Source organism: Zonotrichia leucophrys, chromosome 25 (assembly GCF_028769735.1).
Source record: "Zonotrichia leucophrys gambelii isolate GWCS_2022_RI chromosome 25, RI_Zleu_2.0, whole genome shotgun sequence".
NCBI classification, from domain to species: Eukaryota; Metazoa; Chordata; class Aves; order Passeriformes; family Passerellidae; genus Zonotrichia; species Zonotrichia leucophrys.
This window is the reverse complement of record NC_088194.1, coordinates 594191-616137: the sequence shown is the minus strand read 5'-3', so window position 1 is coordinate 616137 and position 21947 is coordinate 594191. Positions and strand designations below refer to the sequence as shown.

The window sequence follows — 21947 nt, the reverse complement described above, 5'->3', positions numbered from 1 at the left end:
TTCCCTCCGGCGGTACCGGGGCCGTACCGGGGGGCGCGTTCTCCTTCCCGAGGCCCCGCCCGCCAACCCCGCCCCGCCCCGCCCGCCGCGGGGTCCCGCCGCCGCCGCCGCTCCGGTGCCGCCCGGGCCTCGCCGCTCCCCGCGCCGCCGCTCCGGTGCCACCGGCGCTTCCCGGCTGCCGGCGGCCGCCGCGCCCGCGTCGGAGCGTGCGCAACAGGCGGGCGCCGGCGGAGCTCGGTGAGCGCTCGCTGAGCGAGTGGCCGCGGGCGGCGAGCGAGCGCCCGCCCGCCCGGGGCCGGGCATGTGCGGCGGGGCGGCGGGCAGGGCGCCCGGGCAAGGGCGTTTGAAGGAAACGTGAGGCGAGGCGGCGGCGGCGGGATGGAGGCGGCGCCGCGGCGGAGCCCCGAGCCGCGGGAGAAGCCGCCGGTGCTGGACGGGGAGGCGGCGGGGGCGCCCGCGGGGGCGTCGGGCGCGGCCCCGGCCTCGCCGGCGGCGACGGAGCAGATCGTGGCGGAGGGCGAGGCGGCGGCGGCGGGCACGTTCGTGCAGCGGCAGCTCGGGGCGATGCTGCAGCCCGCCGTGAACAAGTTCTCGCTGCGCATGTTCGGCAGCCACCGGGCCGTGGAGATCGAGCGGCAACGGGTGAAGTCGGCGGGCGCCTGGATTATCCATCCCTACAGCGACTTCAGGTGGGACCGCGACCCCCGCCCCGGCACCGGCACCGAGCCCCATCCCTGCTCCCGTGCCCGCCGCCGCTGTCCGTGGTGCTGAGCGCGGCCCCGTCGCCCGCCACCGTAGGGGCAACAAGTGCCGGTAGCCGGGGCTCCGCACCGGCCCGGGGAGGCGGCAGCCACGGCCGAAGCCCGGGGCCGCGCTGCCACAGCCCCTTCCCGTCCGGGATTATCCCGCCCGCACGGACGGCTCCGTCCTGCCCGACTCCCGAGGCTCTCGGTGCTCCCGGTGCCCGGGACAGCCCCGCTCCACCGAGCCGCGGGGCTCCACTGACCCGGCCCCGGGCGTGCGGAGGCGGAGGCGGTGGATGCTGGGCTTTGCCTGCCCTTAGAGCTCCCCCTCGCCCTTCTCGATGCTGTTTTTAATTCGATCGGGAGCCTCCATCCCCCCGGGACGCGGCTCCCCGCGGCTGGAGCGGGGCCGGTCACGCAGCGAGGAGCCGGGCCCGGCTCTCGGTGTCACCGGGATCACAGCGGGAGCTCGGGGATGGATGATGTGGGAGGAACTGGGTGTCACGGGGATGTTGAGTCATATAGGGTGGGCTTTCTCCGCGGGGAACGGAGCTGCCAGGCAGTCATCTCCCGCAGCAAGCTGTGACATGGATGATGTCCCCAGCCTGGAGAACGCAGCCAGCGCCCGCTGTGGGTCCCTGGCACCTGTAGCCATCCCCCCTCACCACTCAGCCGGTCCCTTGCACCACCCCAGCGTGACACCCCGCCCTGAGAGCCCCTTTTCCAGGGAAAGCATCCCAAAGTTTGTGAGCCTGGAGCTCGGCAGGAGCAGTTTCTGCAAGCAGAGCCGTGAGGGGAGCTGGCAGGTAGACAGACAGAGGGATTACTCCGGTGTTTATCACATTAGGGAGATACATAAAGGCCATGGAGATCAGGGCCTCGAGTGTTCAGTGTGACACTCAATGAAGGACAAGGCCTGTCCTAAAGAGCTTAAGCCTAAATCTGAAGCGAGAGCTCCAGGCAGGCTTGGGCAGCTGCAGGGACAGGCAGCTTCCCTGCTCGGCTTCTCAGGGCACAGCATGGAGGTTCAGGAGGAGATTCCTCAGCTGGGTCAGGCCCTTTCTGCCTCGTTTCCTTCCCTGGCCCAGCAAATCCTGGCCACTGGCAGGAAGGTGTTATTTGGGAGAGGTTCCTGACCCTGGGGTGGCTCCTGGCCCTGGGGTGGTGTCTGGATCTGACCTTGGAGTGGCTCCTTGAGGAGAGGGTGCCTCCCCCTACTCCCCTCAGGCTCTCTCTCTGGTGCTCTCTCTGAAGGAGCCTCTCATGGCACCACGACCTCCCTTCCCCTTCCCCTTCCCTTCCCCTTCTCTTTCCTTTCCCCTTCCCTTTCCTTTCCCCTTCTCTTTCCTTTCCCCTTCCCTTCCCCTTCTGCAGAGATCCCAGTACCCATGTCCCACCATGGATGCAGGATAGGAAATCTCCAGAGGTTTCTGCCATCTGTAAAATCTGGTTTGGATTCGCTGGGCGCTGAGAGCTGCCCTGAAATCACCTTTGGAGATTTGAGCCTACACCCACGGCCAGGGCTGGGACTAACAGGGGATGCCTGGGGACACCTGAAGCTGGATGTGCTTTCCCAAGGGCCCGTGAAGGCTCTGATGGGGGATCCCAGGAGTGACAAATCTGGTGGAGAAAGTCGTGATGTGTCTGTGTGAAGCATGAAAACATCCCGGTGGCATTTGCATGTGAGCAGGGCTGCTGGGTGTCCTGACATACCCAGCTGCTGCCGGCATCTCTTGGCTTTCCCTCCCTGCCAAACTCTCAGTCAAAGGAGGTGGATGAGGAGTGCCCTCATCCTGCCCTGTGCATGTGGCACCTCCTGTAGGGCTGGACCCTCCTCCCACCTTCCCCTGGTGCCAGCATGGTCTCTCCTTGCTTGGCTGCTGCCTGGCTCACCACAGCAGCCTCCCTGATCCTTTTGTGCTGCCCCAGGAGCTCGGCTCTCCGTTTGCATAACCAGCAAAGCTTATCCCAAATCCTGCTAAGCCAACTCGGGTGGTGGCAGGGAGACGGCGGATGACAAGGAGCCTCAGGGGAGCAAAGCCCACATCCTCTCTGAGCTCTCCATGGGGTGCGTGGCAGCTTTGGGGTGGGGGCATGGGTGGGCATGCACTGCCCTGCAGCAGACAGAGAGACAGCCAAGCTCCTGCACCCCCCATTCCCACACAGGGTGATTTCTGCACCCCAGTTCTGCTCACATCTGTCCCAGGGTGTTAGTCATGTGTGTGGGCAGGCGCATGTGTGTGTGTGTCTGCTCAGCACCTGCCTCTCTGCACTCTGTCAGACCCTAACTTTGATCCTGGGTTAATTGTCTGTGTCCTGCCTGTCCCACTCCTGCATTCCCCGCAGGTTTTACTGGGACCTCATCATGCTGCTCCTGATGGTGGGCAATTTGATCATCCTGCCCGTGGGCATCACCTTCTTCAAGGATGAGAACACCCCTCCCTGGATCGTTTTCAACGTGCTGTCGGACACTTTCTTCTTGGCTGACCTGGTGCTGAACTTCCGGACAGGCATCGTGGTGGAGGACAACACGGAGATCATCCTCGACCCTCACACCATCAAGATGAAGTACTTGAAGAGCTGGTTCCTGGTGGACTTCATCTCCTCCATCCCTGTTGACTACATTTTCCTCATTGTTGACCTGGAGACCCAGGTGGACTCTGACGTCTACAAGACGGCGCGGGCGCTGCGCATCGTGCGCTTCACCAAGATCCTCAGCCTGCTGCGCCTGCTGCGCCTCTCGCGCCTCATCCGCTACATCCACCAGTGGGAGGAGGTGAGAACCCCTCGGGGCCTCCTGCTCAGGGTCCCAGGCCAGGCTGGGGGTCCCCAGCTGGGGGGCAGAGGGCTCTAAAGGCCGTTCTAGGAGTTCCTCTGCAGCTGTGTGTCGAAGGAAGGGGACCAGGACACCAGCTGGTTCATCACAGGTCCAGTTTATTGAAGAAAGCATCAAACACTTATACAGCAAATAATAAGCTTTTGAATATTCTGTAAGCCAAGCAATCTATTGGTTAAACTATACCATTAACTCTTCCCCATTCCTTAGGGGTTACACCTCTCTTTTCTCATGTCTCTTTCACTATTTGTTATCATACTACAGCTAGGCCCAAGGACACACGATCTTACAGGTGCAGAACTTGGAATTAGCCACAGCTTTGTACTTTTCCAGTCTCTAGTCAGCTAAATTCCCAACAGCTGTGCTCCTGCATGTTCTCCAGATCTTCCACATGACGTACGACCTGGCCAGCGCCGTGGTGAGGATCTTCAACCTCATCGGGATGATGCTGCTGCTGTGCCACTGGGATGGCTGCCTCCAGTTCCTGGTGCCCATGCTGCAGGACTTCCCTGAGGACTGCTGGGTCTCCAAGAACCACATGGTGGTGAGTGCCCAGGCTGGGGTGGTTCCTGGTGGGGAGAGGATTTGGTTCCCTGGCTCCCACCCCGAGGCTGGAGCTGCTGGGAGAGGTGCTGGTGAGCATTGTCCCCGTGGTCACAGCAGTGAGATGGGGCAGAGGGAACCTCTGCATCACCTTCCCATCTCAGCCCAGCTTGCTGGAGTCAGGGAACAGGACAGTGGGGCTCCTGCCTCCTTCCCAGAGGTGCAGGTTGCCTTTTTAGGGTTTCACAGTCCTCTTTGTGGAGGAGAATTCATCCCTTGGGGAGGGAACAGGACACAGGGGCTCCTTCCTCCTTCCCAGAGAGGGTCTGGTGCCTTTTTAGGGCTTCACAATCCTCTTCATGGAGGAGAATTCATCCCTTGGGGAGGGAACAGGACAGTGGGGCTCCTGCCTCCTTCCCAGAGGTGCAGGGTGCCTTTTTAGGGTTTCACAGTCCTCTTCATGGAGGAGAATTCATCCCTTGGGGAGGGAACAGGACACTGGGGCTCCTGCCTCCTCCCTAGAGAGGGGCTGGTGCCTTTTTAGGGTTTCACAATCCTCTTTGTGGAGGAGAATTCATCCCTTGGGGAGGGAACAGGACACTGGGGCTCCTGCCTCCTCCCTAGAGAGGGGCTGGTGCCTTTTTAGGGCTTCACAATCCTCTTCATGGAGGAGAATTCATCCCTTGGGGAGGGAACAGGACAGTGGGGCTCCTGCCTCCTCCCCAGAGGTGCAGGGTGCCTTTTTAGGGCTTCACAATCCTCTTCGTTGAGGAGAATTCATCCCTTGGAGAGGGAACAGGACACAGGGGCTCCTTCCTCCTTCCCAGAGAGGGTTTGGTGCCTTTTTAGGGCTTCAAAATCCACTTCATTGAGGAGAATTCATTCATTGGGGAGGGAACAGGACAGTGGGGCTCCTGCCTCCTTCCCAGAGAGGGTTTGGTGCCTTTTTAGGGTTTCACAGTCCTCTTCATTGAGAAGAATTCATTCATTGGGGAGGGAACAGGACACTCTGGGGCTCCTGCCTCCTTCCCAGAGGTGCAGGGTGCATTTTTAGGGTTTCACAGTCCTCTTCGTGGAGGAGAATTCATCCCTTGGGGAGGGAACAGGACAGTGGGGCTCCTGCCTCCTTCCTAGAGCAGGACTGGTGCCTGATTAGGGCTTCACAGTCCTCTTCGTTGAGGAGAATTCATCCCTTGGAGAGGGAACAGGACAGTGGGGCTCCTGCCTCCTTCCCAGAGCAGGACTGGTGCCTGATTAGGGCTTCACAGTCCTCTTCATGGAGGAGAGCTCATCCCTTGGGGAGGGAACAGGACAGTGGGGCTCCTGCCTCCTCCCTAGAGAGGGTCTGGTGCCTGATTAGGGCTTCACAGTCCTCTTCGTTGAGGAGAATTCATCCCTTGGAGAGGGAACAGGACAGAGGGGCTCCTGCCTCCTCCCCAGAGCAGGACTGGTGCCTGATTAGGGCTTCACGGTCCTCTTCATGGAGGAGAATTCATTCATTGGGGAGGGAACAGGACACAGGGGCTCCTGCTTCCTCCCCAGAGGTGCAGGGTGCCTTTTTAGGGCTTCACAATCCTCTTCCTGGAGGAGAATTCATTCACTGGGGAGGGAACAGGACAGAGGGGCTCCTGCCTCCTCCCCAGAGAGGGGCTGGTGCCTTTTAGGGCTTCAAAATTCTCTTCATGGAGGAGAATTCATCCCTTGGAGAGGGAACAGGACACTGGGGCTCCTGCCTCCTTCCCAGAGAGGGTCTGGTGCCTTTTTAGGGCTTCACAGTCCTCTTTGTGGAGGAGAATTCATTCCTTGGGGAGGGAACAGAACATTGGGGCTCCTGCCTCCTCCCCAGAGCAGGGCTGGTGCCTTTTTAGGGCTTCAAAATCCTCTTCATAGAGGAGAATTCATCTCTTGGAGAGGGAACAGGACAGTGGGGCTCCTGCCTCCTTCCCAGAGAGGGTCTGGTGCCTTTTTAGGGCTTCACAATCCTCTTCATGGAGGAGAATTCATCCCTTGGGGAGGGAACAGGACACTGGGGCTCCTGCCTCCTCCCCAGAGGTGCAGGGTGCCTTTTTAGGGCTTCACAGTCCTCTTCATGGAGGAGAACTCATTCCTTTGGCCTTGGAGGAACCTTGTTCTCTGGACTCCCCAGCTTAGAGAGGTGGGACTGGGGGGTTCAGCTGCACAACACCTTCCGCCAAACCCCTGAGCAGCGCTGTCCCTCACCTGCAGAACGACTCGTGGGGCAAGCAGTACTCGCACGCCCTGTTCAAGGCCATGAGCCACATGCTGTGCATCGGCTACGGGCAGCAGGCGCCCGAGGGCATGACCGACGTGTGGCTCACCATGCTCAGCATGATCGTGGGGGCCACCTGCTACGCCATGTTCATCGGCCACGCCACCGCCCTCATCCAGTCCCTGGACTCGTCCCGCCGCCAGTACCAGGAGAAGGTCAGTGGGATGGTGAAGGGAGGGCCTGGGTGCTGGGGAAAGAGTCCTGGCACAGCTCCAGAACCAGCTCAGCGCAGCTGCCGTGCCCTTCTGGTGCCAGAGGTTGGGGTCTTTGGCCTTGCCACTCTCCCTGGGGTTATTGCAGATGGAGTTTGGGCTGCCCATTGAGAGTGGGACCACATTGGTGTCCACACTGGGGGTCACTTCAGTGTGGCCCCGCCCTGCCCTCTGCCCTGTGCATCCTGTTCTGTCCTTTGTCCCCTTTGTGTCAGGGCACTGGAGCAGGGGTGTGTGTATCTACACCACTGAGGGGAAGGGACACACCACGCAGCCATGCAGGTGGTGCCAGCTGAGCCCTGTGTGACTCCCCTTGTCCCCACAGTACAAGCAAGTGGAGCAGTACATGTCATTCCACAAGCTGCCCGGGGACACGCGCCAGCGCATCCACGAGTACTACGAGCACCGCTACCAGGGCAAGATGTTTGATGAGGAGAACATCCTGGGGGAGCTCAGTGAGCCGCTCAAAGAGGTGAGGGCAGCACTCCTGTGCTGTGATCTGGAGGGCAGAGACTGGTGCTGGCAGGGGCCAGGCTCGGTGATGTCCCCGCTTATCAAAAGAGGATGACCCCTGTGTGGGGAGAAATGATGAGAAGGACTCTATAATATCAGAAAATTAATTATTTTATTTTATTTTACTTTATTTTATTTTTTTTTATTATTTTACTATATTACATTACATTACATTACATTACATCTAAACTGAATTTGCCAAGTGCTCAACTCCCCACTTATCGAAACAGGATGACCCCCGTGTGGGGAGAAATTATGAGAAGGACTCTATAATATCAGAAATTTAATTATTATATTATATTATACTATATTTTACTATATTATATTTTACTATATTTTACTATATTACATTACATCTAAACTGAATTTGCCAAGTACTCAACTTTGTACACAACTGCTTAAAATCTCATGGCTCTCAGCCAACAGTCTGGACATATATACACGCTTGGCCCTGATAGGCCAAGGAAACAAAACACCACCACTTTGGGTAAACAATCTCTATATTTCAATCTACTTTTGCACAAACACAGGCACAGAAAGCAACATATGAATAACTGTTTTTCCTTTCTCTGAGGTTCAGAGATTGTGGAACCCAGAAATATTCTTGGGGAGAACTGTGCCTTGCTTTTCTCTGTGAAATGTGGCCACACCCGCTGATCTGCTCCTCATCCTCACCCCACAGGAAATCATCAACTTCAACTGCCGCAACCTGGTGGCCAACATGCCCCTGTTTGCCAACGCCGACCCCAACTTTGTGACAGCCATGCTGACCAAGCTGCGCTTCGAGGTCTTCCAGCCTGGTGACTTCATCATCCGTGAGGGCACCGTGGGCAAAAAGATGTACTTCATCCAGCACGGCGTGGTCAGCATCCTCACCAAGGGCAACAAGGAGACCAAGCTGTCTGATGGCTCCTACTTTGGGGGTGAGGCTGGCCTGCGGGAGATGGTGGGCAGAGTAAGGGCCAAAAGGTGCCTGGGAGGAAAAGCTGGGGCATCCCTGATGTTTCTGCCTGGGAGGAAAAGCTGGGGCATCCCTGATGTTTCTGCCTGGGAGTAGAAGCTGGGGCATCCCTGATGTTTCTGCCCTGGGAGGAAAAGCTGGGGCATCCCTGATGTTTCTGCCCAGGGTAACCCTGATGTTTCTGCCCTGGAGCAGAAACTGAGGCATCCCTGATGTTTCTGCCCTGGAACAGAAGTTGGGGCATCTCTGATGTTTCTGCCTGCCCTTCTCCTCTTGCCCAGTGCCAAAGTCTTGGCATCCAGTTAAAGTGCCAAAGTTTTCACCCCAGATCTGGCTGGCTGGGGCAGGGGGAGCGTCCACAGCTGGCCAGGGAGGAGAGGAGGTTAGAGCAGAACATCTGAGCCAGTTTATAGGATACAGGCACAGCCCTGGGAGGGAAAGAGGCCAGGCCATCACAGCAGCCACACCCGGGGGTGTCTCCATGGCCTGGAGAGGGAGGGAAATGCCTGGCCAAGGAGAGAGGCTGTGGGGTCTGAACCGTGCTCTGTGCAGGGTGCTGGGCAGTGCTGGGGGTGGCTGGCTGGCCGTGTCACCCTGAGGGCAGCCCCGTGTCCCTGCAGAGATCTGCCTGCTGACGCGGGGCAGGCGCACGGCCAGCGTCAGAGCCGACACCTACTGCCGCCTCTACTCCCTGGCCGTGGACAACTTCAACGAGGTGCTGGAGGAGTACCCCATGATGAGGAGAGCCTTCGAGACCGTGGCCATGGACCGCCTGGACCGCATTGGTGAGGAGGAGGAGGGACCCCCTGGGCTCAGCACAGCCACCTCTGCAGCCACGCCCAGGACTCCACACAGGTGGTGGAGCCCCAGAGCTGGGATGAGATGATCACAGTGCCCCAACCCCGTGGGTGGCCAGCAATGAGGATGATGGGGAGCATGAGGAAGGAGCCTACCCTCTCTTTCCCCCCCAGCAAGATCCAGGCAGTGCCATAGGACAGGCTTCCCTGGGGAAATGTAAGTGCTCTGCACGGTCCTTGCAGTGTTTGGAGTGATGGTATCTCATGGCTCTCAGGCCCACATGGCCCACATCTCATGGCCCCACACCCAGCTGCTTCCTTGGTCCTCACCCTTCCTTGCCTGTGGAGGACAAGCAGGATCCCATTCCCCAGTTCCTTTGGAGTCAGGACTCTCCTGTTTGTCCCTGCTGCTTCCACTGCTCTAATCTAGACTCTTCCCAGGGTCTTGCTTGCCCTGGAAGGCTGGTGAGGTTTTATTGTCCCTGCCCTCCACACTGTCCCCAAGAGCCCACACTCCCAGGGTCGGTGACACTCCTGCCCCCCCCTCCAGGCAAGAAGAACTCCATCCTGCTCCGCAAGCGAGCCGAGCACAGCTCGGGCCCCCTGAACACCGAGATGATCCAGCAGATCGTGAAGCACGACCAGGACATGGCCCACAACATCCAGGACCTGCAGCAGATGGCGATGGGCCGGGAGCTGAGCGGCAAGCCGGTGATTTGGGAGCCCCTGGTGCACGCACCCCTGCAGACAGCAGCCGCCACCACCAACGTGGCCATCGCGCTGACCCACCAGCACAGCCTGCAGGCTCACATCTTCCTGCCGCCCTCCTCCATCTCCAGCCCGCTCTCTCCCGAGGCCACGCTGCTCACCAAGCCCGTGCGCCGCTCCCAGCCCAGCCTGGGCGGCTCCCGGCCCTCGTCGGTCAGCTCGCCCTCCGGGGCTCCGTCCCACCTGCAGACACCGGCCGCCGGTTCGCCTTCCTCGCCCATGGTCCAGCCCCAGGTACCGCTGGAGAGCGGCGGGGCCCAGAGACCCAGCTCGGGGGCTCAGCCGCTTCCCCGCTCGGCGCAGAGGGCGGAGGTGGCAGCGGGGCCCAAGCAGCCCCCGGGCGGCCCCCAGCCCCAGCTCTCCCGCTCCCGCGGCGCCTCGGTGTCCACCTCGCTGCTGCAGCAAGCGGCGGGCGCTGCTTCCCCCAGCTCCGAGCAGGCGCTGCCGCCGGGGAGAACGCTGCACTACAGCCTGTCCCGAGCCACCGGCTCGCACATCTCGCTCCTGATGCATCCCCAGCAGCTGGTGAAGCACAGGAGCATCCAGGGGCTGCCGGTGGGGCGGCTCACCCAGGATGTCCGGCTCCTTTCTGCCTCGCAGCCTTCCCTTCCCAACAAAGTGGCGCAGCAAGCCGACGGGAGCTCCTTGAAGCAGGGCAGGAAATCTGCAGGGAACCTGGCCCGCAGGTCCTCGCCCTCGGTCGCCGGACTGCTGGCCAAGCCGTGCTCGGGGGTGGCCGCGCACTCGCAGCCCCCGGGGTCGCTGCCTCAGCCCGGCCGCTCCACGCCGCAGTCGCCGGGCCCCGCGTCCCGGCAGGCGGCCGCTCCCTCCCGCAAGGGCTCCGTGGCCTTCAGCCCCGAGGTGGAAACGGCGAAGCCCAAACTCCCGTCCAACATGTGAGTCCTGTTGGCGGCCGCACGGGCAGGAGGGAGCCGGGAGAAGCAGAGCATCAGCCCCGCCGGCTCGGAGGGAAAATGAGGTGAGAGGCGGCAGCCGGGGCCATGGAGGGGCTGTTTCAGGCACGGGGACACGGCAGGGATGGGCGTGGGGACAGCTGGATGAGGAGGGGGCTCTGCTGACTGCCTCTCCTTGCTCATCACCGTCTGTGAGTTCTGCCCTCCTGCCGGAGGCATAGGACAGGTCAGACTGCCCAAACTCTGGCCTCTCTGGGGAGCTCAGCTCCCCAAAACTGCCCCTCGGGGGCTGGGCCCCCCACGCTCTGTGCCGTGTGTCCCACAGCCTGTCCTCGGGGCCAGGCTGACGCTGGCAGCTCCTCCAGCTTGTCCTCTGTCACAGCAGGGGCTGCCCGATGCCCACCTCGGTCCCCAGACTGTTCTGCCCAGCCCCTGCCCAGCCCCTTTGCCTTCAGGGAGAGGAGGCAGAGGCACCCCCTGGTTCCTCTGCCAGGGTGGAGGGAGGAGGCTGGAGCCCATGGCAGGGGCATGGGGGCCCAGGGGCAGCGCTCCCCCTTCCCAGAGTGCCAGGACCACCTGGGGGTCCTGGGCAGGGCTCCCCTGGTGTGACGAGTGCCAAGGGGCAGCGCTGGGGGGGGAGCAGAGGAGCAGCCCCCCAGTCCCTCTCCCCTGCTTGTGGGACCGTTTTGCCTCAGAGGTGCTGAGTGCCAGCGAGGTTGGGATGTGCTGCTGGGCAGGGCTCTGCCCCACACCCGGGCACTGCCCATCCACATGCCCCCATGGGGGCAGCCTGGGGGGATTCTGCTGCCTGCAGCTCCAGGAGGATGCTCAGAGGGTCAGTCCAAGGGACCCCTTTGTGGCCCTGGGATGATGTCCAGAAGATCATTTGGGATGACCCTCCTGTGGCTGCAGGAGGATGCTCAGAGGGTCAGTCCAAGGGGAACCCTCTGTGACCCCAGGAGGATGTCCAGGTCATCTGGGATGACCTCTCTGTAGCCTCAGGAAGATGCTCAGAGGGTCAGTTCAGAGGGCCCCTCTGTGACCCTGGGATGATGTCCAGAAGATCATTTGGGATGACCCTCCTGTGGCTGCAGGAGGATGCTCAGAGGGTCAGTCCAAGGGGAACCCTTTGTGGCCCTGGGATGATGTCCAGAAGATCATTTGGGGTGACCTTCCTGTGGCTCTAGGAGGATGCTCAGAGGGTCACTGCAGGGCCCCCACTGCCTGAGGCTCCAGGAGGATGCCAAGCCCGGGCTCTGCTGCCCTGCCCTGCCCTGCAGTCCCATTTCCAGGTCCCCTGGAGATGCCACTCACCGGTGCCACAGGAGCTGTCACAAAGAGATGCCAATCCCTGGGTGACGTGTGGGGCTGTGGGGTCACCCCCCATCCAACAGATGTCCCAAATCCCCCCTCCCCAGAGACAGTAGTGTGCAATGTGTGTGCGAGTCGTGGCTCTGCCAAGCAGCCGAGCTCTGCTTCCAGTGTCGCTTTGGGCCAGCCGTGTTCAGTCCTGGTTAGAGTAGTGACCCCTCTGTCCCCACCGCGCTGCGCCAGCTGCTTCCTTCTCCCGGAGTCAGGAACCGTGGCTTGCCTTCGGGCGAGGTCTCGTTCCCCTCGGTAATTCCCGAAGTGAGAGATCCCGTTCTCCACCCTCGTGTTTTGGGGCGTGGGGAGCACTCCGGAGCGCGGGGCTGCTCCGGGAGCACCAGCCCAGCAGGAATCCCGGCAGGGGATGTCCTACACTGCCTTTTTTTCTCTCTCCATGGATTTCAATCCCCCTGCCCCGCTCACCCGCTCCATCCCCGCGCTCCGCCGGGCGGGGAAGCTGCAGCGGGGCCGCGCTGTCCCGAATCCCCCGGGCTGTGTTCACACTGCGTGATGTTCGATGTCTTAGCGCTCCTGGCACCGCCGCCCTGGGCACCTCGTGGCCCGGTGCCCACCCCGGGGGAGGCTGCAGGGGCTGGGGGCGCGAGTTTAGCCACCAAAGACCATGACCCTCCACTCTTGCACTCACGGCAGTCCATGTACAGAGCTTGTAGTTTTCATATTCGCAGAGAAATTTAAGAGCAGTTTTTTTATTTTTTGGTCGTTGTACATAATGGGTTTAAATAATAAAGAGAGATTCTGAGCTGGTCTGGGGGAGAATCTTTCTGCACCTCCTGCGATCCCGCAGCACCGTGCCCGGGGATGGGGCAGCACCCCAGCTCCAATCTTGGCTTTCTGCAGAGTCAAGAAACCCTCGGGAGGCACCGAGGGGCCTCTCCCGGCCCCACAGACCAGGCAGGAGCCCAAAGGCAAGATGTCCCCTCCCACCCACCCCTGTCCCTTTGGGCTCTGGGCAGATTAATGTTTAATCTTTGGTTATTTTCCCCTTCCATCTCCGGTCCCTTTACTGCGGGGGGGAAGGGCGGGTTGGATCCCGCCTGATTGCAGCGCAGCACTCGAGGCATTAACGCGATTAAATGAAGGTCACACAGAGCAAGGTGGGCCGGGGCAGCCGAGCCGCGGGCACTGCGGCACCTGCGGCGGCTCTGGGGGCACAGCCGCGCTCTGTCACCTGCCACGGCCCCCGGGCAGGACACGGTGGTGGCAGGACACGGTGGCCACCCAGCTATGCCCTGCCCGTGCTCCCCTCCGCAGCCCGGCGTTACCGGGGCATCCCTTGCCCGCAGGACTCGCTACCGGGGCAGTCCCTGTTCTCAGTCCCCCGTTACCGGGGCAGCTACTGCCGGCAGCCCCCCGTTACCGGTGTAGCCCCTGCCCCTAGCCCCGCCTTACCGGGGCATCCCTTACCCTCAGCCCCCCGTTACCGGGGCATCCATTGCCTGCAGCTCCCGTTACCGGGGCAGCCCCTGCCCTCAGCCCCCCGTTACTGGGGCATCCATTGCCTGCAGCCCCCCGTTACCGGGGCAGCCCCTGTTCTCAGCCCCCCGTTACCGGGGCAGCCCCTGCCCGCAGCCCCGCGTTACAGAGGCATCCATTGCCTGCAGCCCCCGTTACCGGGCAGCTCCGGCCTCAGCCCCCGTTACCGGGCAGCCCCTGCCCTCAGCCCCCGATACGGGCAGCCCCTGTTCTCAGCCCCCCGTTACCGGGCAGCCCCTGCCCTCAGCCCCCCGATACCGGGACATCACAGGGGCATCCCTTACCCGCAGCCCCGCGTTACGGGGCCAGTCCCTGCCCTCACCCCCCCGTTACCGGGGTAGCCCCGGCCCGCAGAACGGTGCTGGCGCTCCCCCCTCCCCGCTCCCCACAGGAATTAGGCTCCGTGACACACGAAGAGCTCAGCGCTGATTAACGGTTTCTCTCTAATTTGATTATTTCAGATTACACCGCAGCCAGCCTGATTAAGGGGGCGCAGGGCAAAAAAAGAGAATTTTTTGGGAATGAATTCCAGCATTTGTCCTATTCCTATTCCAACACTCTCCCATCCGGTTTGTGTCTATGGGCAGGGCTGGCGGCTCTGGCGGCCGAGGCACGGGGACACCGGGTCACGGTGGTCGCCCGGGGCTGAGGGCAAAGCCCCGGGACACGGCGGCCCCGCAGAGCCCCGTTCGTCCCCGGTTCCCGCTCCCAAGGACACCCGTCCCGGAACCGGAGGCTCTGCCCCGAGCCCCCGCGTCCCGGTGGCGGCGGGAGGGGGATTAGAGGGCACCATACAGAGATTAATTAACGCGGGTGAGCCGGGATTAGGGGATTCGGGGCCAATCTGCGGGGCGGGGGCCAGGCAGGAGCTGCGGGCAGCAGTGGGGAGGTGGCACCGCCTGTGCCCGGCCCGGGTCACCCTGAGGTGTCCATCGAGGGTCCGTGGGCAGCTGGACCCCTCCCCAGAGTCCGGTAGCTCCCCCGGGCACACGGGTCTGTGGTGCAACCCACACTCCACACCTGTACTGCAGGTAACCTGTACCTGTGCAGCACCCGCACAGTCTGCAGCGCACCCCAAAGCTGCTCTGCACCCCAAAACTGCTCTGTACCCCATAACAGCACACCCCAGAGCTGCTCTGTACCCCAAAACTGCTCTGTACCCCATAACAGCACACTCCACAGCTGCTCTGTACCCCATAACTGCTCTGCACCCCTTAACTGCTCTGCACCCCATAAAGCACATCCAGAGCTGCTGTACCCCATAACTGCTCTGACCCTAACAGCACACGCCACAGCGGCTCTGCACCCCATAACTGCTCTGTACCCCATAACTGCTCTGTACCCCATAACAGCACACTCCACAGCTGCTCTGTGCCCTATAACGGCACTGCACCCCATAACTGCTCTGAACCCACACAATCTGCAGCACATCCCACACCCGCTCTGTACCCCAAAACTGCTCTGCAGCCCATAATTGCTCTGTACCCTAAAACTGCTGTGCACCGCATAACTGCTCTGCACCCCAAAACTGCTCTGTATCCCACACCTGCTCTGCAACCCGCAGCTGCTCTGCGCCCCATAACTGCTCTGTACACTATAACTGCTCTGCACCCCACACCCGCTGTGTACCCTATAATTGCTCTGTACCCCATAAGTGCTCTGCACCCTATAACAGCACTGCACCCCAAAACTGCTCTGTACCCACACATGCACAGCACCCACACAGTCTGCACTACACCCCACACCTGCTCTGTACCCCACACCTGCTCTGCACCCCATAACAGCACTGTACCCCACACCTGCTCTGTACCCCATAACTGTGATGCACCCACACCTGCACAGCATGTCAGCTGCATGGCACCCCACACCTGTGCTGCTTGCCACACCTGTGCTGCACCCCACATTTACATGTTATACCACACCTGCCCGGAGACTCCTGCACAGCGCCCCAAACCCGCCCTACAACACCTCAGACCGCGTGGCCCCCCACGCCCCCATTTTGCCCCAATTCCAGCGCACCTCATCCCCGTCCGGGTGTCCGCGCCCCCATTCCCCTCCCAGTTACCGAACACGCCCTAAAGCCCCGCCCTAAAGCCACGCCCTCAATCCCCGCCACCCCCCCGCGCCACGCCGGGCGCTCTCTCCATTCCCCCTCTCCACCAATCACCGGTCTCACTCCCGCCCCCGCCGCGCTCCCATTGGCTCAGCCGCCTTGGGCTCATCCTCGCACGATGAAACGGGCCAATGAGCGCTGCTCCAACCGCGAGCCCACTGGTCCGCCCCCAGGCGCGGGGCACTCTGGGAGTTGTAGTCCAGCGGCATCGCTGGAACTAGCCGCGGGCGCGCTTCGGGACTGCGCATCCCGGCGTGCCCCGCGAGGGGGCGGGGCGGGGGCGGGGCCATAGGTGCCGTGGAGGTCACGGGCGGCAGCGGCGGGACCGCGAACCGGCAGCGTGAACCGGCACCGGGAACCGGCACCATGAGCGGCGGCGATAGCGGGGCGCGGGCAGCGGCCGAGCGCGAGGAGTTCGCCGCCTTCTTCCCGCAGATCGTCCGCGACCTGACGGAGGACATGCTGGGACACCCGGAGGTGGGAGACGCCGTGGCGCGGCTGAAGCAGGTGAGAACCGGGAGGGAGCGGCGGGACCGGGGCTGGAGGGTGGGAAGCGCCGGTGGGACCGAGGATGGACGGTGGGTCAGGTCATGGCCGCTCACCTGGCCGCGCCCCGCAGGTGCTGGAGTACAACGCGCCCGGCGGGAAGTGCAACCGGGGGCTCACGGTGGTGGCCGCGTACCGGCGGCTGGTGGGGCCCGAGCGGCAGGACCCGGAGAGCATCCGGCGTGCCCTGGCCGTGGGCTGGTGCATCGAGCTGGTGAGAACCGGGACCCCAGTGAGGGTGGGGACCCCAATGGGGATGGGACCCCAATGGGGATGGGACCCTCGTCTGGGGATGGGGACCCCAATGGGGATGGGACGCCCGGGGGATGGAGCTCCCCTAGGGATGGAACCCTCTGGGGTGGGAGATGGGACCCCAACAAAAATGGGACCCCCCCTAGGAGATGGGACCCCCCCCCACAATGGGGATGGGGACCCCAATGGGGATGGGACGCCCGGGGGATGGAGCTCCCCTAGGGATGGAACCCTCTGGGGTGGGAGATGGGACCCCAACAAAAATGGGACCCCTCTGGGCATGGAACCCCTCGGGGAATGGGACCCCCCCACAATGGGGATGGGGACTCCAATGGGGATGGGATCCCCCCCCTAAATAGGGAAAGGGAGCCCCCCTCAATGGGGATGGGACTCTCCCCAGTGGGAATGGGATCTCCATGGATATGGGACCCCAATGGGGATGGGAACACCCTGGGTATGGGACCCCCCTCTGGATATGGGACCCCCTAGGAGATGGGAGGCCCCCATGGGATGGGACCCCCCTCTGGATATCGGGATGGGACCCCCCTGGGTATGGGATCTCTATGGATATGGGACCCCCCCTCTGGGGAATGGGATCCTCTGGAGCATTGGGACCCCAGTGGGGATGGGGACCCCCGGGGTCCCCCCATTGCTAACCCATCCTCTGACAGTTCCAAGCCTTTTTCCTGGTGGCCGACGACATCATGGACTCGTCCCTGACCCGCCGGGGGCAGCTCTGCTGGTACAAGAAGGTGAGAGGGGTCCAGGGGGGCCCTGCTCGGGGCTGGGGGTGTCCCTTGGGGGTCAGGAGCCTTTGGGACACCTCCCTGTGTCCCTGCTGCAGGAGGGGATCGGGCTGGATGCCATCAATGACGCTTTTCTGCTGGAGTCCTCGGTGTACAGGCTGCTCAGGAGGTACTGTGGGCAGCAGCCCTTCTACCTGCACCTGCTGGAGCTCTTCCTGCAGGTGAGCCTGGCTCCCCAAACCCTTCCTTGGGGCTTTCCTGGGGTCTGGGTCTGTTTTCTGATGTGTGCCTGAAATTCCTGGGTGTCCTGGACGTGTGTGGTGGTATTTGAGGGTCCCAGGATGAGGGAAGAGAATCTTGACTCCATGTTTCAGAAGGCTGATTTATTATTTTTTATATCTATAAATTATATATTTATGGCATATTAAAATATAATATAATATAATATAATATAATATAATATAATATAATATAATATAATATAATATAATATAATATAATATATATTATATTATATTATATTAATAATACATAATATATTATATATTTAATATTATATATATAATATAATATAATATGGCAGATTTAGCAGTAATTATAATATAATATAATATATAAATATTATAAATATAATTATGTATTTATATATAAATTATATATAAATATATACATATTAAGAGAAAATAAGATATTAAAACTATACTAAAAGAATAGAAGAAAGGATTTCAGCAAGGAATAGAAAGGAATGATAAAATCTTGTGACTGCTCACAGCCTTGACACAGGTGGCTGTCATTGGTCATTAATTAAAAACAATTCATATGCTGGGTTAACAGTTCTCTAAATCACATTCCAAAGCAGCAAAACATGGGGAAGCTGAAGCTTCCCAGCTTTTCAGGGAAAAACAAAAAGATTTTTCGTAAAATATGTCTGCCTTTAGACCCAAAGAGGAGCTGAAACAGGGCTTGGGCTCTGCTGGAGGGCTCTGTGAATAAATAATGGAATCCCAGAGTGGTTTGGGTTGGAATGGACCCTAAAGATCATCCCATTCCACCCCCTGCCATGGAAGGATGTGTGTGAATAAATCATGGAATCCCAGGGTGGTTTGGGTTGGAATGGACCCCAAAAATCATCCCATTCCACTCTCCTTCCATGGAGGGCTGTGTGGGAATAAATCATGAAATCCCACAATGATTTGGGTTGGAATGGACCCTAAAGATCATCAAGTTCCACCTCCCTGCTATAGAGGAATGTGTGTGAATAAATCATGGAATCCCAGAGTGGTTTGGGTTGGAATGGACCTCAAAAATCATCCCATTCCACTCTCCTTCCATGGAGGGCTGTGTGGGAATAAATCATGAAATCCCACAATGATTTGGGTTGGATGGGACCTCAAAAATCATCAAATTCCACTCCCCTGCCATGTAAGGCTGTGTGAACAAATCATGGACTCCCACAATGGTTTGGGTTGGATTGGACCTTAAAGATCATCTCAAAGATCATCCCATTCCATCCCAATGCCATGTAAGGCTGTGTGTGGATAAATCATGGAATCCCAGACTGGTTTGGGTTGGAATGGACCTTAAAGATCATCAAGTTCCACCTCCCTGCTATAGAGGAATATGTGTAAATAAATCATGGAATCCCACAATGGTTTGGGTTGGAATGGACCCTAAAGATCATCCCATACTCTCCTGCCATGGAGGGCTGTGTGTGAATAAATCATGGATCCCAGACTGGTTTGGGTTGGGTGGGACCTCAGAGATCATTCCATTCCACCCCCTGCCATGGAGGGCTGTGTGTGAATAAATCATGAAATCCCACAATGGTTTGGGTTGGAATGGACCTTAAAGATCATCAAATTCCAACCCTCCTGCCATGGCAGGGACACCTCCCACCATCCCAGGCTGCTCCAAGCCCTGCCCAACCTGGCTTTGGGCACTGCCAGGGATCCAGGGGCATCCACAGCTCCTCTGGGCACCCCATGCCAGGGCCTGCCCACCCTCACAGCCAGAAACTCCTCCCAGTCTCAATATCACTGATATATCACAACCATCACCCTTTATCTCATTCTCCCCATGTAAAACATCCCCCTCCCTGTTTTTACACCCCCTTTAAACACTGAAAAGCTGAAACAAGGCCACAAATCCTTTCTCTCCTCTGCAGACAGGCTACCAGACCGAGCTGGGGCAGACTCTGGACCTCATCACTGCTCCAGTTTCCCAGGTGGACCTGAGCAGGTTCAGCGAGCAGAGGTACAGGGGGCAGAGCCTGGTTCCTTCCTGCCCTGCTCAGCCTGGGGCTGGTTTTGGGGTGCCTGGGGCTGGGTTTGGGGTGCCTGGGGCTGGGTTTGAGGTGCCTGGGGCTGGGTTTGGGGTGCCTGGGGCTGGTTTTTGGGGTGCCCTTCAGTCCCTGCCCTGCAGAGACTCAGCCTGGGGCTGGTTTTTGGGGTGCCTGAGGCTGGGTTTGAGGTGTCTGGGGCTGGGTTTTGGGGTGCCTGGGGTTGGTTTTGGGGTGCCTGGGGCTGCTTTTCAGTCCCTGCCCTACAGAGACTCAGCCTGGGCCTGGTTTTTGGGGTGCCCTGCAGAGGGGAGCCCTGGGGCTGGGTTTTGGGGTGCCAGGGCTGGTTTTTGGGGTGCCCTTCAGTCCCTATCCTGCAGAGACTCAGCTGGGGGCTGGTTTTTGGGGTACCTGGGCTTGGTTTTTGGGGTGCCCTTCAGTCCCTGCCCTGCAGAGGGTGGCCCTGGAGCTGTTTTTTGGAGTGCCCTGCATGGGATGGCCCTGGGGCTTGTTTTGGGGTGCCTGGGGCTGGTTTTTGGGGTGACCTTCAGTCCCTGCTGTGCAGAGACTCAGGCTAGGGCTGGTTTTGGGGTACTTGGGGCTTGTTTTAGGGGTGCCTGGGGCTGGTTTTGGGGTGTCTGGGGCTGGCTTTTTGTCCCTGCCCTACAGAGACTCAGCCTGGGCCTGGTTTTGGGGTGCCTGGGGTTGGTTTTTAGTCCCTGCCCTGCACAGGGGGTTCTGGGGCTCAGCCTGGCTGCTCTGGCACAGGTACAAGGCCATTGTGAAGTACAAGACAGCGTTTTACTCCTTCTACCTGCCCGTGGCTGCAGCCATGTACATGGTGAGTGTGCTGGGGCCTCACCCTGCTGCCAGGAGGACAGGTCCTGGAAGGCTTTGTGCCCAGGTCCTGGAAGGCTTTACATTATCCCAGGTCCTGGAAGGTTTTTTAACCCTGTTATTCCCTCCCCCAGGCGGGCATTGACGGCAAGGAGGAGCACGAGGACGCCAAAGCCATCCTGCTGGAGATGGGGGAGTTCTTCCAGATCCAGGTAGGAGCTGTCCCTGCCCCGCTGGGTCCCTGCCAGCTGCTGCCCGTGGCACTCAGGGCCTGGCACTGCCCCGCAGGACGATTTCCTGGACTGCTACGGGGACCCAGCCCTGACGGGGAAGGTTGGCACCGACATCCAGGACAACAAGTGCAGCTGGCTGGTGGTGCAGTGTCTGCAGAGGGCAACGCCGCAGCAGAGGCAGATCCTGGAGGTAAGGCTGGCAGCACACACCTGGCAGAGGGGCTGCAGTGCCACGATGGGCACCTGGAGTGCCACGATGGGCACCTGGAGTGCCAGGGGCTGTCACCTGGCTGGGGGCAGGAGGGTGAGAAGGAAGAAGAGAGTGTTGGGGTGTTGTTTGTGAGGGTCCTAGGATGAGGGAAGAGATGAATCTGACTCCATAATTCTTAGAAGGCTGATAATATATAATATATAATATATAATATATAATATTATATATTATATTATATTATATTATATTATATTATATTATATTATATTATATTATATTATATTATATTATATTATATTATATTATATTATATTATATTATATTATTATAGTATAGTATAAGAAATTATATACTAAAGCTCTACAAAACAATAAAGGAATACATCAGAAGGCTAAAAAAAGAATAATAATAAAATTAAAAAACAACAACAACAACAGAAAAAAAACACCAAAAAAAGCAAACCAAAACAAAACAAAAACCAAAAAAAACCCCCTCAAACTGTGACAGACCAGAGAGTCTGACACAGCCGGGCTGCGATTGGTCATGAATAAAAACAATTCACATGGAACAAAAAACACCAAAAAAAAACCCAAAAAAGCCCCCCAAAGCTGTGACAGACCAGTGAGTCCAACACAGCTGGGGCTGGGATTGGTCATGAATAAAAACAACTCACATGGAACCAATCAAAAATTCACCAGCCACATCCCAAAGCAGCAAAACACAAGGAGAATCCATCAGAAAATATTGGGGGTTTTTTTTCCCTCTGAAGCTTCTCATCTCAGCTTTCTCTTTTTCCCAAGAGAAAAAGAAAAAAAAATCCTAGCAAAAAGATTTCCCATAAAATATCACACGAACAAAGAAGAGAGAACAAAGCTGCTGCCCCATGAGCTGGCATGACCCTGACTCACTCCAGGGTTTTTTTTTAGGAAAATTACGGCTCTAAGGAGCCCCAGAAGGTGGCGAAGGTGAAGGAGCTCTACGATGCCCTGGGCATGCAGGCGGCGTTCCGCGAGTACGAGGAGAGCAGCTACGGGCGGCTGCAGGCGCTGATCGGGAGCCACGCCCGGCGCCTGCCCCGCGAAATCTTCCTGGACCTGGCACAGAAGATTTACAAGCGGCAGAAGTGATGGAGGGGCCTGGCAGGGGGCTGGAGCTGCTCCCTGCCCTGGGAGGGGCCGGGGGTGGGCTGGACAAGGTGCTCTGGGATGGCCGGGGGGGGGTTCAGCCATCTGATTTATGTCAATAAATATAAATTATTGTAGGTGCGCTGCTTGCTGTTGTCTGGGGACGGG

The 21947-nt window shown here is 59.0% G+C and overlaps 2 protein-coding genes across 2 annotated transcripts; both read left to right on the top strand.

The window, feature by feature from the left end:
* Positions 1-144: 144 nt before the first annotated feature.
* Positions 145-12710, top strand: HCN3 (hyperpolarization activated cyclic nucleotide gated potassium channel 3). The gene is made up of 8 exons (XM_064732497.1): positions 145-689; positions 3090-3519; positions 3962-4123; positions 6349-6567; positions 6950-7096; positions 7820-8060; positions 8719-8883; positions 9446-12710. Exons 1-8 carry the CDS (start codon positions 379-381, stop codon positions 10561-10563), a joined length of 2793 nt encoding a protein of 930 aa, XP_064588567.1. The 5' UTR covers positions 145-378; the 3' UTR covers positions 10564-12710.
* A 3118-nt stretch (positions 12711-15828) lies between these two features.
* On the top strand, positions 15829-21868 carry FDPS (farnesyl diphosphate synthase). Its single transcript, XM_064732485.1, has 9 exons — positions 15829-16059; positions 16172-16312; positions 17022-17102; positions 17195-17317; positions 19261-19349; positions 20143-20215; positions 20346-20423; positions 20500-20634; positions 21582-21868. The coding sequence occupies exons 1-9, from the start codon at positions 15919-15921 to the stop codon at positions 21780-21782; spliced, it is 1062 nt and encodes a 353-aa protein (XP_064588555.1). The 5' UTR covers positions 15829-15918; the 3' UTR covers positions 21783-21868.
* Positions 21869-21947: the final 79 nt, after the last annotated feature.